The following is a 14,180-nucleotide window of genomic DNA, read 5'->3' as shown; positions in this document are numbered from 1 at the left end:
CAAGTGGGGAGGAGGCTTCCGGGTCACAGGTAGATGAGAGACAAATGGTAGCATTCTTTTTTTTTTTTCCTTTTGACAGAGTCTTGCTGTGTCGCCCAGGCTGGAGTGAGTGGCACCATCTCGGCTCACTGCAACCTCCACCTCCCGAGTTCACGCCATTCTCCTGCCTCAGCCTCCCAAGTAGCTGGGACCACAGGCAGGTGCCACCACACCCAACTAATTTTTTGTATTTTTAGTAGAGACGGGTTTTCACCGTGTCAGCCAGGATGGTCTCGATCTCCTGACCTCGTGATCCACCCGCCTCGGCCTCCCAAAGTGCTGGGATTACAGGCGTGGCCACCGTGCCCGGCGAGCAGAGGGTGACTGAATAGAATGGAAGGCAAAGTTGGCCCTAAGCAGCCCCAGCTTCACTTTTCCCTCTAGCTGGTGATTTTGGGGCCCAAGATATTTTCCTTTCACAACTCTGTTCTCTATGGGAACAAATGACTTCAACCCTTATCTCCCACCATACTCAAAATTCACTCAGGAAAGACCAGAGACCCAAATATAACAGCTAAAAGTAGCAGACTCCTAGAAGACAGGAGAAAACCTTTGTGACCTAGGGTTAGGCCAAGATTTCATAGATCTGACAGCAGAAGAATGACAAATTGAGCTTCATCCAAATTCAAGACCTTTGCTCTGCCAGGCACGGTGCCTCACACCTCTAATCCCAGCACTTTGGGAGGCTGAGGCAGGTAGATCACCTGAGGTCAGGAGTTCAGGACCAGCCTGAACAACATGGTAAAACCCTGTCTCGGCCGGGTGCGGTGGCTCACGCCTATAATCCCAGCACTTTGGGAGGCCGAGATGGGCGGATCACGAGGTCAGGAGATCGAGACCATCCTGACTAACACGGTGAAACCCTGCCTCTACTAAAAATACAAAAATTAGCCAGGCGTGGTGGCGGGCGCCTGTAGTCCCAGCCACACGGGAGGCTGAGGCAGGAGAATGGCGTGAACCCGGGAGGCGGAGCTTGCAGTGAGTGGAGATTGCGCCACGGCACTCCAGCCTGGGCGACAGAGCGAGACTCCGTCTCAAAAAAAAAAAAAAAAAACCGAAACCCTGTCTCTACTAAAAATATAAAAATTAGCTAGGTGTGGTGATGCAGCCTCCCAAGTAATCCCAGCTACTCGGGAGGCTGAGCCAGGAGAATCACTTGAACCGGGAGGCAGAGGTTGCAGTGGGCTGAACTTGTGCCATTGCACTTCAGCCTGGGCAACAAGAGCCAAACTCCATCTCAAAATAAATAAATAAATAAATAAATAAATAAATAATAAATAAATAAAAATAAAACTTTGCTCTTCAGGAAACACCGTTAAGATAATGAAAAGCGGCCGGGCACGGTGGCTCATGCCTGTAATCCCAGCACTTTGGGAGGCCGAGGCGGGCGGATCATGAGGTCAGGAGATGGAGACCATCCTGGCTAACACGGTGAAACCCCGTCTCTACTAAAAATACAAAAGAATTAGCCGGGCGAGGTGGTGGGCACCTGTAGTCCCAGCTACTCAGGAGGCTGAGGCAGGAGAATGGCATGAACCCGGCAGGCGGAGCTTTCAGAGAGATGAGATAGAGCCACTGCACTCCAGCCTGGGCGACAGAGCAAGACTCCATCTCAAAAAAAAGGCCGGGCATGGTGGCTCACGCCTGTGATCCCAGCACTTTGTGGGGCCGAGGCAGGCGAATCACGAGGTCGGGAGATTGAGACCATCCTGGCCAACACAGTGAAACCCCATCTCTACTAAAAAAAAAAAAATACAAAAAATTAGCCGGCGTGGTGGCGGGTGCCTGTAGTCTCAGCTACTCAGGAGGCTGAGGCAGGAGAATGGTGTGAACCAGGAGGCAGAGGTTGCATTGAGCCAAGATCGCGCCACTGCACTCCAGCCTGGGGGACAGAGTGAGACTCTGTCTCAGAAAAAAAAAAAAAAAAGATAATGAAAAGCAAGCTTTTCGTTAAAAAAACAAAGGGTAAATCATACATCTGCTATAGGAACAGAATATATATAAAGAACTTACACAACAAACAAGCCAGTTTTCAAATGTGCGTAAGATTTGAACAGATGCTTTGCCAAAGAGATTGTGTGAATGACAGAGAAGCATAAAGATGCCCAACATCATTCGTCATTATAACCACAAAGAAACTTCACTACATGCCCTCCAGAATGGATGAAATTGAAAGACTAACAATAGCAAGTATTGGTGATGATTTAGAGCCACTGGAACACAAAGAAATTACTAACAAGGACGCAAAATGTTTCAGCAACTTTGGAAAACAGTTTCTTTTCTTTTTTCCTTTTTCTTTCTTTTTTTTTTTTTCCTGAGAAGGTGTTGCACTCTGTCGCCCAGGCTGGAGTGTAGTGGTGCAATCTCAGCTCACTGCAACCTCTGCCTCCCAGGTTCAAGCGATTCTCCTGCCTCAGCCTCCCGAATAGCTGGGATTACAGGTGCCCGCCACCACGTTTGGCTAATTTTTGTATTTTTTTGTAGAGACAGGGTCTCAACATCTTGACCAGGCTGGTCTTGAACTCCTGACCTCGTGATCTACCAACCTCAGCCTCCTGAAGTGCTGGGTAGTTTCTTAAAAAGGTAAACATATATCTACCATATGACCCAGTAATGCTGCTCCTAGGTATTTACACAAAATAAATACACTCATGCAAAGACTTGTATCCAAATGTTTGCAGCAGCTTTATGCACAGTAGTGGAAGATGGAATGACCCAAATGTCCATCAGTGCAAATCTGCATTAACAGCGGTGTTCTGTCCATACAGTGGGCCGTTACCCGGCAAAACCGGGAGCCAGTTACTGACTGTTGAGATAGCATGGATGGATCTCAAAAGCGTTGTGGTAAGTAAAAGAAGCCACATGCAAACTATTAAATGCTGTGTGATTCCATTTAGAGGGAATTCTAGGGGCCAGGAGTGGTGCCTCACGCTTGTAATCCCAGTGCTTTGGGAGGCAGAGGCAGGTGGATCACCTGAGGTCAGAAGTTCGAGGCCAGCCTGGCCAATGTGGAGAAACCCCTTCTCTACTAAAAATACAAACATTAGCTGGGCATGGTGATGGGCGTACCTGTAATCCCAGCTACTCGGGAGGCTGAGGCAGGAGAATCGCGTGAACCTGGGAGGCAGAGGTTGCAGTGAGCCGAGATCATGCCACTGCACTCCAGCCTGGGCAATGGAGGGAGAGTGTGTCTTAGAAAAGAAGACAAAATAGAGGGAATTGTAGGAAAGGCAACCAGCAGTGGCAGAAGCTGAGAAGTGGTTGCTGGGAAGGAGCTGGGGGAGGGGTGGCTGCAGAGAAGCATAAGAGAATTCCTGGAGTGATTAAAATGCCCTAGGTAATGACTGTTGTCACAATACCATCGCTACACATTTGCCAAAACTTTGCAGGTAAATTACATGCCAACAAAGCCAATTTTTAAAAAGAAGAAAAGGATGCGTTTGAAATCCCAGTTTTTCCCCTTCCCGCTGCACAATTTTAGCCGATTACATTGCCTCGTTGAGCCTCTGTTTTCTCGTCTGTAACAGGGAACATAAGAGCAGCTGCTTCCCATCATGGCTGGAAGTATTAAATGCATTCATTCATAGCAAGGTTTACAGTAATGCCTGGTGAAATCCATATTAGCTATTTATAGGGAGTGTTCCTCTATTTGCGGAGAGGTTTGGGGTAGAGGCACAAAAGATGATCTTACAGGCCAGTTAACCATTCTCATCTCTGAAACGCCCAGCATTTTCCCCACCATGTCTTGGGAGTGGCTTCCTGATGACAGCAGTTCTGTCCACACGAATCTGAGGCTCTCACCCAGCTGTCTTCTCAGAGCTGAGCTTCCTGTCCGCTGCCTGTCCCCTGCCAGCGCTTCCCACCACCCCATGGTCGTCGCACACCGGAAAGGCCTTGTGAGCCCCAGGGGAGCAGATACTGGTGCTCTGATTCCACAAGGAGGCCTCTGGGTCTTCCATTTTACCTGCCTGGGTGGCTCAGGACTTTCCCGGGCTCTGGGGCTAAAGATTCGGCATCTGAGTTTTAACACATTTCCCAGCACTTCTCAGAGATGCCTTCCTGTCCTCCGCACTCCTGTGCTTCCCTGGCCACTTGGGCAGAAGCCATCAGCGCTGCTGAGAAGGGACGATGCTGGGGCTTCTGTGCACTGAGGCCCTTAATCCGGATGAGATTTTGAAACTCCCCACAGCCTGCTATGCCAGTTCTATTTGCAGCTGCAGCTGCCCCTGGGTCTTCACAGCTCCTCTGGAGGGGATTAGGCAAACCATGCAGCTGCCTATAACCTCACATCTTGAGGGAAATAGTCATTGAATCTCTGACCGCTGGGCTGGCTGTCTCGGACTCTGAGCTGCCAGGGAACCAGGACTTTCCACCCGGTGGGACTGCATGGGGGCTTTTGAAATGCCCCTGCCTGTCCCCCACTCCCAGAGATGGTGACTTCCTGGGTCTGGGCATTAGGAGTTTGTAAAACTCCCCGATGATTCTTCTGTCCGGCCCAGGCTGAGAACCACTGGTCAGAGGCCTGGGCGCATCCCAAGGCTCGTCCAGAATCACGGGGTGCAAGTGATAGAAACAAAAGAGGCTGCTGATTGCCTCACTGAGCGGGTGAAGCCCAGGCTTGACCACTGATTAGGCCAGTTGGACCCAGGAGCTCAGGCCGGAGGATGCCTGCTTCCCTCTGCTCTGTCCCATGGGCCCCAGCAGCCTGGGCCCACATCCTCTCAGTCGGAAGCCGCCTCTCACCAGCTGGCTGGGCTCACAGCCCCACCCTGAAACCAGTAGTGTGGCCCAGGGGGCCCCGCAGGGCTCAGACAGCCAGGCCTTGGGTGGTTGAAGGCCAAGAGCTGGGGGCCATCTGGGAACCACACAGCCTGGAGTGGGAGGGGGTGCTCCCCAAGGGATGATTGAGGCGCTGGCTTTCGGTGGGAGGAAAGGAACGGGTATGAGCTGGACAGAGCCATTATGTCACCAAGAGAGGCACTGTGCCCCGCCACCAGGTGCAGACTGTCTGGGCCCAGAGCCTCTGCTGCTTCCCCTCCCGTCCCCCAAACACCAGCCCCCGGCCAGCCTGGCAGCGTTTCTGACTGAGTGTGGCTGTCAGTCCTCTTGCGGGCCTTGCTCCAGCCAGACTCCTGCCTTGGGCCTCTGCCAGCCCGGCACTGATACCCACGGGCAGAGCTGAGATGAAGGAGAGGGACCCTGGGGAGTATCAGCAGCAGCCAATCCCAGAAGACATCTCTGTCAGGTGGTTTCTAGAAATCGAAAGTAGACTCTTTTCTGAAGCATTTCCTGGGATCAGCCTGACCACACTCCACCCTGGGAGAGGCTTCTGGGTCAAAGGAACAGTCTGCAGAGGGCTCCTGTGGCTGGAAGCAAGGGGCTCCAGCACAGCCATCGAAGCTGCCCCAGCCAGGTAAGCTGCTGCCTCCGGCTTTCAGGTGGGCACCCCTCTCTCTCTCTCTCTTTTTTTTTTTTTTTTTTTTTTTTTTGAGACAGGGTCTCACTCTATCACCCAGGCTGGAGTACAGTGATGCTATCTCTGCTCACTGCAGCCTCCCCCTCCTGGGTTCAAACGATTCTCCTGCCTCAGCCTCCCAAGTAGCTGGGATTACAGACACGCACCACCACGTCCAGCTAATTTTTGTATTTTTAGTAGAGACAGGGTTTCGCCATGTTGGCCAGCCTGGTCTCAAACTCCTGACCTCTGGTGATCTACCCGCCTCGGCCTCCCAAAGTGCTGGGATGACAGGTGTGAGCCATCACGCCCGGCCAGGGCACCCCCTCTCTCTACACAGGCAAGTGGGGGTCATGCCTCCCTGTTTGCACATAGGTCTGGAGCTGGGGATCCAGGGCTCCTGAGCCCAGCAACAGTCATTGCTGCTCCCAGGCCCACAGGGCCTCTGTGTACAGTTGGGCAGATGGCTCACTGCACAAGGATACCAGCCAAAGGGCAAGTGGGTTAGAATTCAGGTTGGCCCTCTCTCAGGCCTGTGCATTTGGCCTAGGCCTGCACCCACTCCTAGGAAGAGCACCTTTTTTTCTGATTTGCATGACGGGGCCAACACAGGCAGCCGGGTCTCAACTCCCCGTATGAAGGAATCAGGCAAAAGTCGCCAGCCGCTGCCACCCAGAGGGCAGAACGCCACCTGCCAGGTGCTTCGTTGCCCGCTTTTTTTTTGAGACGGAGTCTTGCTCTGTCACCCAGGCTGTAGTGCAATGGCTCACTGCAACCTCTGCCTGCCAGATTCAAGCAATTCTGTTGCCTCAGCCTCCTGAGTAGCTGGGACTACAGATGCGCATCACCACGCCCAGCTGCTGCTGCTGCTGCTGCTGCTGCTGCTGCTGCTGCTGCTGCTGCTGCTGCTGCTGCTTATTATTATTATTTTGTATTTTTAGTAGAGGTGGGGTTTCACCATGTTGGCCAGGCTGGTCTCGAACTCCTGAACTCAAATGATACACCTGCCCCAGCCTCCCAAAGTTCTAGGATTACAGGCGTGAGCCATTGTGCCTGGCCACTTGGCCATTTTTCCAAGGCCCTGAGTTACTCTCCCAGGACAGACAAACCTGGTGGCTGCAGCAGAGTGAAGTGGCTGGGGGCAGAAGTGGAGAGGGTGTCCACCCATACCGGCGTGCCTGGGACTGAGGTTTTCCCAGGACACAGGGAAACTTCAGTGCTAAAACAAGCACAGTCCCCAGCACACAGGACAGGCGGTCACACCCTGGCGTCTTTAGCCATCTACTGACATTGATGCAGGGAGGACATTGACAAGGATCGAGCAGATCCCCTGCCTATGGCTCACCGGCTGTGGACGTGGAGCCCATTTGCCTCTCTGGGTGTCAGCTCATTCACTTGTAAGGTGGGGTGTAACTAAGGTGGTTCTCAAGGTCACGGTAAGGCCTCCAGTGGTGCCTGGGGAGCCCTGATAAGGGGTGGCTGCACAGTGCCAGTGAGCGTGAGTCCCAGAGCAAAGCTCTCACCAGCCAGGGCACCCAGCTCCCAGGGCGCTTGTTCATGCAGACTCCCATGCAGAGGGGCTAGGGTGAGGCCAGCCATGACAGCACTTCCAACAAGCTCTGGCGATGCCATTGCAGCCGTCCACCAGGCCCCCTCTGAGCAGCCTCAAGGTCACCAGGCCCAGACTCCCAGCGGGTGCCCACAGCAGTGCCACCCAGAGGCCTGCCCCCGGCTTGCTGAACTGAGGGGACAGTGTCAGGTGTCACAGGATTCTTACCGAGCCAGAGAAGCCATACCTGTCTCTCCATTGGCGGGGTGTGGGGGAGGGAGGCAGGCGAAGACAAAAGCATGGAAATTACACGGAGGCAAGAACACCAGGCCAGAAGGTGGACACCTGGACCTCCCCAACCCCAACCTGAGTGTCAGTGTCTTGGGGATACTTCAGCATTTCCTCCCCGTTCTTCCCCCAGCATGGCCCACCCGGGGCTGCAGCCCTGACCCTTTTCCCCTATCTTCCCCATCCGAACACCATGGAGCCCCGGTATGTCTCCCTGCTGCTTATCTGTCACCCCTGGCCCAGCTTCCGTGGCCTCTCCTGACGAGTCCCCTCCCATCCACTCTGCAGGCTGCAGTCTCGCCTTTGCCTGCTTAGACCTCTGGGACAGTCCCTGCGGGGGTCTGTTGCCTGAAGATTAAGGCCCAGATCTTAACCTCCCAACCCGGGCCTGTGCCCTTAAGCCTCCCGACCTGGGCCTGTGCCCGTGGCCTCCTCCCTCTCCACCCTCCCCGCCCATGCCCATGTGGCAGCCTTGCCTGGGGCCTGGTTTTTTGAGATGAGCTCACTTGCCTCTAGTCACCGATTCTTGCTGTCCTTAACTGCCAGGGGGTACCCCCAGCCCACCCCTTCATCTAGCCAAGTCTTACACATCCTTCCAGGAGCATGCTGCAGACCAGGTGAGGGGCCCCTGCGGGGCGCTTCCATAGCACCCGTCACACTTACTGGGACCATAGTGGGCTCTGCAGGAGAGGGATCCTGCCTGCCACACAGCCCAGGTTGGGCTGACGGGTTAATGGGCAGGCCGGTCCCCGGGCTTCGGGCCACCTGGCTCCCGTGCCTCACCCCGCCGCTTCTGTCTGCAGCAGGATCTGGGCATCCAAGCACGGCCATGGCCCCTCCGAGGCTCTTCTGGGTGTGGTTGCTGGTCGCAGGGACCCAAGGTGAGCTGAGCCCCTGGGAAATGCCAAAAGCAAAGGTCTGTGAGGCTGCTGCAGCCTGGGTCTGCGCAGAGCTTCAGGGAGATGCTCTGCCTGGGGCCCGGGGCCCAGCGGTTAGCCAGGGCTTCTCTCCTCCTTGCGGCACCAGGTATCCCAAGTGATGGTGGCTTGGAGGTTCCAGGGGGCTCACCTGGGCTCAGGTGAGATGCAGGTTATAGAGAGGACACTAAGGAGTCCTCCATTCTGTCCAGAGGGAACCAGAGGAGCTGGTCAAACCAGCAGTCACCGGGGCTGTGGTGAAGTCAACGGCCTCGGACGCAGGTCAATCTTCCAGAGGGTCCCAGCTGCTTTTCCTCACATCCTTTACACTCTGAGCCCCTGGAGGCTCAAGCTTATCCTGGGGGCCCCATGGAAGCCAGATGTGCCCCCAGCTAGATTCAGGCACCCAGCTCCTGCCCGGCTCTGTCAGCTCCTGTAGGGGCTGGAGTGTCGGTGGGCTGAGTCCCAGAAGGACGTGTGTGGAGTGGGAATCCCATTCTCTGCCCTGGAAACATTCCGCCTGTGCTCCCAGGGGTCCCTAGGCCTGCTGCCCCCACAGGCCAGCACCCCCAAACTGCAGACACCCTCAGGCGGGTCAGCACGGGGCCTCCATTCCCCCACGATCCTTCCCTCAGGGTCTTGCCACCTCCATTCCCAGTGCTTGAGAACCTGGGGCTTCTCTGCCCCTGTTCTGTCTATGGAGTGAAGGGCTGAGACCCCTAAAACAAGGAAAGGCGAGTTTAGCCTCCGTGGGGCAGGGGGGCTGTATGTATCTTCCACTCCTCCCTCATCGAGGTGTCCCTCATGGAGAGGCCGGGGGACCTTGAAACCCTGGAAAAGAAGCTCAGCAGGGGAGACCCAGGACAGCATGGGTCCTGGAGGTGTGGGCGGTGGGTGCTGCAGGCCCCAGCCTGGCCCTCGCTCGTCTCTGCCTGCAGGCGTGAACGATGGTGACATGCGGCTGGCCGATGGGGGCGCCACCAACCAGGGCCGCGTGGAGATCTTCTACAGAGGCCAGTGGGGCACTGTGTGTGACAACCTGTGGGACCTGACTGATGCCAGCGTCGTCTGCCGGGCCCTGGGCTTTGAGAACGCCACCCAGGCTCTGGGCAGAGCTGCCTTTGGGCAAGGTAGGGCCTGCTGTCCCCGTCCTCCGAGGCCGAGACCCACAGCACAGCCAGCTCCCAGGCAGGGCAAATTCCCGAAGATGAGACAGTCAGGTTTCAAAGACATGCAAATTGGATTACTATTAATTTAGCAAGAGCGAGCAAACAACTTTTTTCTTTTTAAACGGAGTCCTGCTCTGTCACCCAGGCTGGAGTGTAGTGGCACGATCTCGGCTCACTGCAACCTCGGCCTCCTGAGTTCAAGCAATTCTCCTGCCTCAGCCTTCTGAGTAGCTGGGATTGCAGGTACTTGCCACCATGCCCGGCTGATTTTTGTATTTTTTAGTAGAGAAGGGGTTTCACCATGTTGGCCAGGTTGATCTTGAACTTCTGGTGTCAAGTGATCCGCCCGCCTCAGCCTCCCAAAGTGCTGGGATGACCACACCCGGCCTAAGAGCAAACACTTTTGATGGCGCTGAAGCCCTGTGGATGAAGTTCCGGGGGGACTGCGTCACCCACACTTGGCCGGTGACGGTGGCGGGTGCTTGGGCAGGTTCAAGAGCTGGGCTGGGCTTGTTCCCTCCGGCCCAGAAACTCCACTCCAGGAGTTTATCTTCTTGAAACATTTTCCCCTCAAAAGAAAAGTCTGTACGCAGGAAGATTTCCACTGACGCAGCAGTTGTGATTCTGGAAAAAAAAGAGAAACAATTCACCAACTATTTAGCAGCAGGGATAGTCACACAAATACAGTATGTGAGCCTGATGTTGCAGGGATAGGCACGCAGTTACTGTACATGAACGTGATGTCGCTGAAGGAGCCAGTAAGCTTTGTAAGCATGAAGGCTAAGTTTATGGCCTGACGTTGCAATCACAAACCCAGCCCTTGCTGGAATATCCACCATGGTTCGCCGGTGAAGGACCTGTACGCAGACGGACCCTCACGGCTGGGGCGCGGAACAAAGGGCTGAGTCTTGCTGTGGGACTCCTAGGTGCAGTCATCACACCCCCAGCCCTGCCATCTGCTGTGTCCACAGGATCAGGCCCCATCATGCTGGACGAGGTCCAGTGCATGGGAACCGAGGCCTCGCTGGCCGACTGCAAGTCCCTGGGCTGGCTGAAGAGCAACTGCAGGCACGAGAGAGACGCTGGTGTGGTCTGCACCAATGGTGAGCACCTCCCTGCGGAGGCCCCAGCGTGCCCTGGGGTCCCGGGGCCCCTGCCCCTCCCGGCACCACCCCCACACACACGAAGCACACAAAGGTTCCTTCCACTACCACCTGCCCACTCCGCATGGAGAGTCCTGGATGTCCAAAGAGCCCACCAGCTCCGAGTCCCACAGTCCCAGACTCCTCCACAGCCCCTTCTGGAGAAACACCCAGAACCACCAAGTCTCCATGCGGAACCCGAGTGTGGGGCAGGGAGCCACAGTCTCAGTGAGCAGGACACCTGGCTGCAGCCTGACCTGAAATGCCAGCGCCTGCTCGGAAACACACTTCACAGCATGCGACAGGCTCAAGCCCATCCTGGTGGAGGGAGGCCCAACTACTCGCCGCCCCAGCCAGCTTCCCCCAACCCAGCCCGGTGTGGAGGGAACCCAGGCTGCTCTGTGGGTTGGAGCCCCTGGATCTGAGTTTCTCGTGTTTCTTCCGTGCCGAGGTGGTTCTTCCTGGGCTTGCACGCGACAGCCTGGGCACTTCCTGCCTACCGCCCTTTGTCAGGAGCTGGAGGCACTTCCTGCCTACCGCCCTTTGCCAGGAGCTGGAGGCCCCTGAGGCAGGAGGGGTTGAATCCCAGGGAGCCCCTGTGCCCACATGGGATGGACAAATGGCTGCAGCCAAGCCTGGACTCACAGTGCGGGAAGCCCACGAGATGCCATGGGGCTGTCAGGGGCCGGGGGAGGCCAGGCGGAGCACGCAGGGCTGTGGGTGCCGGGCAAAAGCTCCTGGGGTGGGAGAGCTGTGGTGAGGCATGCAGGTGGGAGGCAGCTGGGGGTCCTGTGGTGGCTCAGGTTTTAGGAGGCCCAGGGCAAGCCCACCTGGTTGAAAGGTCATGGTTACTTCAAACCTATTATATTTGTGACAAACAAAAAACTATGGGATTTCGTTTTGAGTTAGGCTTTGACAGGGGCTCAAAGAAGAGGAGGGGGCACACCACACTGACCCCTGACCCGGGAGCCTCCCATGACTTCTGCAGGTCTCGTCCCCCACAGGAGGCTGCTCAAGGACCCCTAGAGTTCTAAAATGGGGTTGCCACAGGACCCTCACTTTTCAGGCCGTCTAAGCAGGCAGTGGTTTTGGTTTGAGAAGGGCAGTGTCAGTGGTGGTTGATGACTGAGGCTGGGGAGTGGGGCTCCAGAGTCAGCACCACCGAGTCTCCCTGCAGAGCTGCTGCCTGAATCCGGGGAGCAGCACAGAGCAGAGGGCCTAAAGCGGGGGCCTGGACAGGCTTGGCCAGGTCCCAGCTGCTCATGTTCCCCAGGGCTGGAAGGGGTGGGGCCTCACGGCCCAGGGATCCGACACTTTTGGTCTCTCCTGTCCCTTGTCTTCCCAGGAGCCTTCCAGAGTGGATGAGGCAGCCACGAACCCCCCACTTTCAGATGAAGATGCTGCCCCCAGAGAGTGGCAGCATCCCGGCTCCTAACGCAGCCTTCTTCCCTCCCGCCCCTTCTTAGAAACCAGGAGCACCCACACCCTGGACCTCTCCAGGGAGCTCTCAGAAGTCCTTGGCCAGATTTTTGACAGCCAGCAGGGCTGCGACCTGTCCATCAGTGTGGGTGTGCAGGGTGAGGACGCCCTGGGCTTCTGTGGCCACACGATCATCCTGACTGCCAACCCGGAGGCCCAGGCCCTGTGGAAGGAGCCAGGCAGCAATGTCACCATGAGTGTGGATGTCGAGTGTGTGCCCATGGTCAGGGATTTTCTCAGGTGAGCCGTCTCGTCCTCAGGCTCTGGGGCTGCCAGGGGCTTTGTCCTCCTCCCCGCTTCAAAAGCACACCCACACACACGCACACCTGCACACACTCTTGCATGCACATGTACTGTTGTCACACGTGCACTCGCGCAATTGCACACACACGCATGCTCGCTCCCACGCTGTGCACACTCGGGTGGCTGTGTTGGACAGGCAGGCTCAGGGCTCCCCTGCTGTCCTGTGGGGCCGGCATCCACTCTCCCTCTTTCTCCCCAGGTACTTCTACTCCCGGAGGATCGACATCGCCCTGTCGTCAGTCAAGTGCTTCCACAAGCTGGCCTCTGCCTATGGGGCCAAGCAGCTGCAGGGCTACTGTGCGAGCCTCTTTGCCATCCTCCTCCCCCAGGACCCCTCATTCCAGACGCCCCTGGACCTGTATGCCTATGCACTAGCCACAGGGGACACCCTGCTGGAGAAGCTCTGCCTGCAGTTCCTGGCCTGGAACTTTGAGGCCCTGACACAGGCCGAGGCCTGGCCCAGTGTCCCCACAGACCTGCTCCAGCTGCTGCTGCCCAGGAGCGACCTGGTGGTGCCCAGCGAGCTGGCCCTACTGAAGGCCGTGGACACCTGGAGCGGGGGGGAGCGCGCCTCCCATGAGGAGGTGGAGGGCTTGGTGGAGAAGGTCCGCTTCCCTATGATGCTCCCTGAGGAGCTCTTTGAGCTGCAGTTCAACCTGACCCTGTACTGGAGCCACAAGGCCCTGTTCCAGAGGAAGACTCTGCAGGCCCTGGAATTCCACACTGTGCCCTTCCAGTTGCTGGCCCAGTACAAAGGCCTGAACCTCACCGAAGATGCCTACAAGCCCCGGATTTACACCTCGCCCACCTGGAGCGCCTCTGTGACGGACAGTTCCTGGAGTGCACGGAAGTCCCAGCTGGTCTATCAGTCCAGACAGGGACCTTTGGTCAAATATTCTAATTACTTCCAAGCCCCCTCTGACTACAGATACTACCCCTACCAGTCCTTCCAGACCCCACAACACCCCAGCTTCCTCTTCCAGGACAAGAGGGTGTCCTGGTCCCTGGTCTACCTCCCCACCATTCAGAGCTGCTGGAACTACGGCTTCTCCTGCTCCTCCGACGAGCTCCCCATCCTGGGCCTCACCAAGTCTGGTGGCTCAGATCACAGCATTGCCTACGAAAACAAAGCCCTGATGCTCTGTGACGGGCTCTTTGTGGCAGACGTCACCGATTTCGAGGGCTGGAAGGCTGCGATTCCCAGTGCCCTGGACACCAACAGCTCCAAGAGCACCTCCTTCTTCCCCTGCCCAGCAGGGCACTTCAGCAGTTTCCGCACGGTCATCCGCCCCTTCTACCTGACCAATTCCTCGGGTGTGGACTAGATGGCATGGCCCAAGGGTGGTAAGAACCCGAGGACCCCAGGACGCCCTCACTGCAGGCTCCCCTCCTTGGCTTCCTTCCTCTCTGCAACAATCAACAACCGTCCACCAGATGTCCCCCTACTCCCCTGAGCTCTCAGCTTCAAGAAGACTTCCACTCGTGTCCGCCAGGAGTTCTCCCACTGCCTCACCAGGTTCCAGGTGGTAAGCACCAGGGCGCCCTCGAGGTCGCTCTGGGGTCCCCCCACAGCCCCTGGTCAGTCTGCCCTTGTCACTGGTCTGAGGTCATTAAAATGACATTGTGGTTCCTACGTTTGTTTGTACAGAAAGTGTTGTTGGGTCTATACCGTGTTTAGACATCAGGAGTGCCAGGCTCTGGGGGGCAGGGAATGAGGCAGAGTCCCTGTCCTTGTGAAGCTACTGGCTAGCGGGGAAGATGGAACGGGAAGCACACCTCCCAGCGCGGAGCAGCGACACAGTGGGACACGAGCAGGAGGGTGCGCGTCACTGCACGCGT

General features: G+C 56.5%; 1 protein-coding gene across 2 annotated transcripts; it reads left to right on the top strand.

The window, feature by feature from the left end:
• The first annotated feature begins 5,322 nt into the window (after positions 1-5,322).
• Positions 5,323-13,975, top strand: LGALS3BP (galectin 3 binding protein). Of its 2 annotated transcripts, none has more exons than XM_008013123.3 (6): positions 5,323-5,452; positions 8,138-8,212; positions 9,187-9,378; positions 10,389-10,520; positions 12,026-12,278; positions 12,541-13,975. In XM_008013123.3, the coding sequence occupies exons 2-6, from the start codon at positions 8,161-8,163 to the stop codon at positions 13,664-13,666; spliced, it is 1,755 nt and encodes a 584-aa protein (XP_008011314.1). In that variant the 5' UTR covers positions 5,323-5,452; positions 8,138-8,160; the 3' UTR covers positions 13,667-13,975. The 2 variants fall into 2 exon arrangements, with proteins under 2 accessions (XP_008011314.1, XP_037849263.1); XM_037993335.2 differs by having other exon boundaries at positions 8,135-8,212.
• Positions 13,976-14,180: the final 205 nt, after the last annotated feature.

The sequence above is a fragment of the Chlorocebus sabaeus genome, chromosome 16 (assembly GCF_047675955.1).
Source record: "Chlorocebus sabaeus isolate Y175 chromosome 16, mChlSab1.0.hap1, whole genome shotgun sequence".
NCBI lineage: Eukaryota > Metazoa > Chordata > Mammalia > Primates > Cercopithecidae > Chlorocebus > Chlorocebus sabaeus.
The sequence above is the reverse complement of the archived record's forward strand: the minus strand, read 5'-3'. Positions and strand labels throughout refer to the sequence as shown.

Bases quoted from the DNA above. Each gene is read 5' to 3' on its own strand.
- LGALS3BP (XM_008013123.3), top strand. From the start codon at position 8,161: ATGGCCCCTCCGAGGCTCTTCTGGGTGTGGTTGCTGGTCGCAGGGACC. The intron at 8,213-9,186 runs GTGAGCTGAGCC...CTCTGCCTGCAG, and splicing joins GCTGGTCGCAGGGACCCAAG to GCGTGAACGATGGTGACATG. The intron at 10,521-12,025 runs GTGAGCACCTCC...GCCCCTTCTTAG, and splicing joins TGGTGTGGTCTGCACCAATG to AAACCAGGAGCACCCACACC.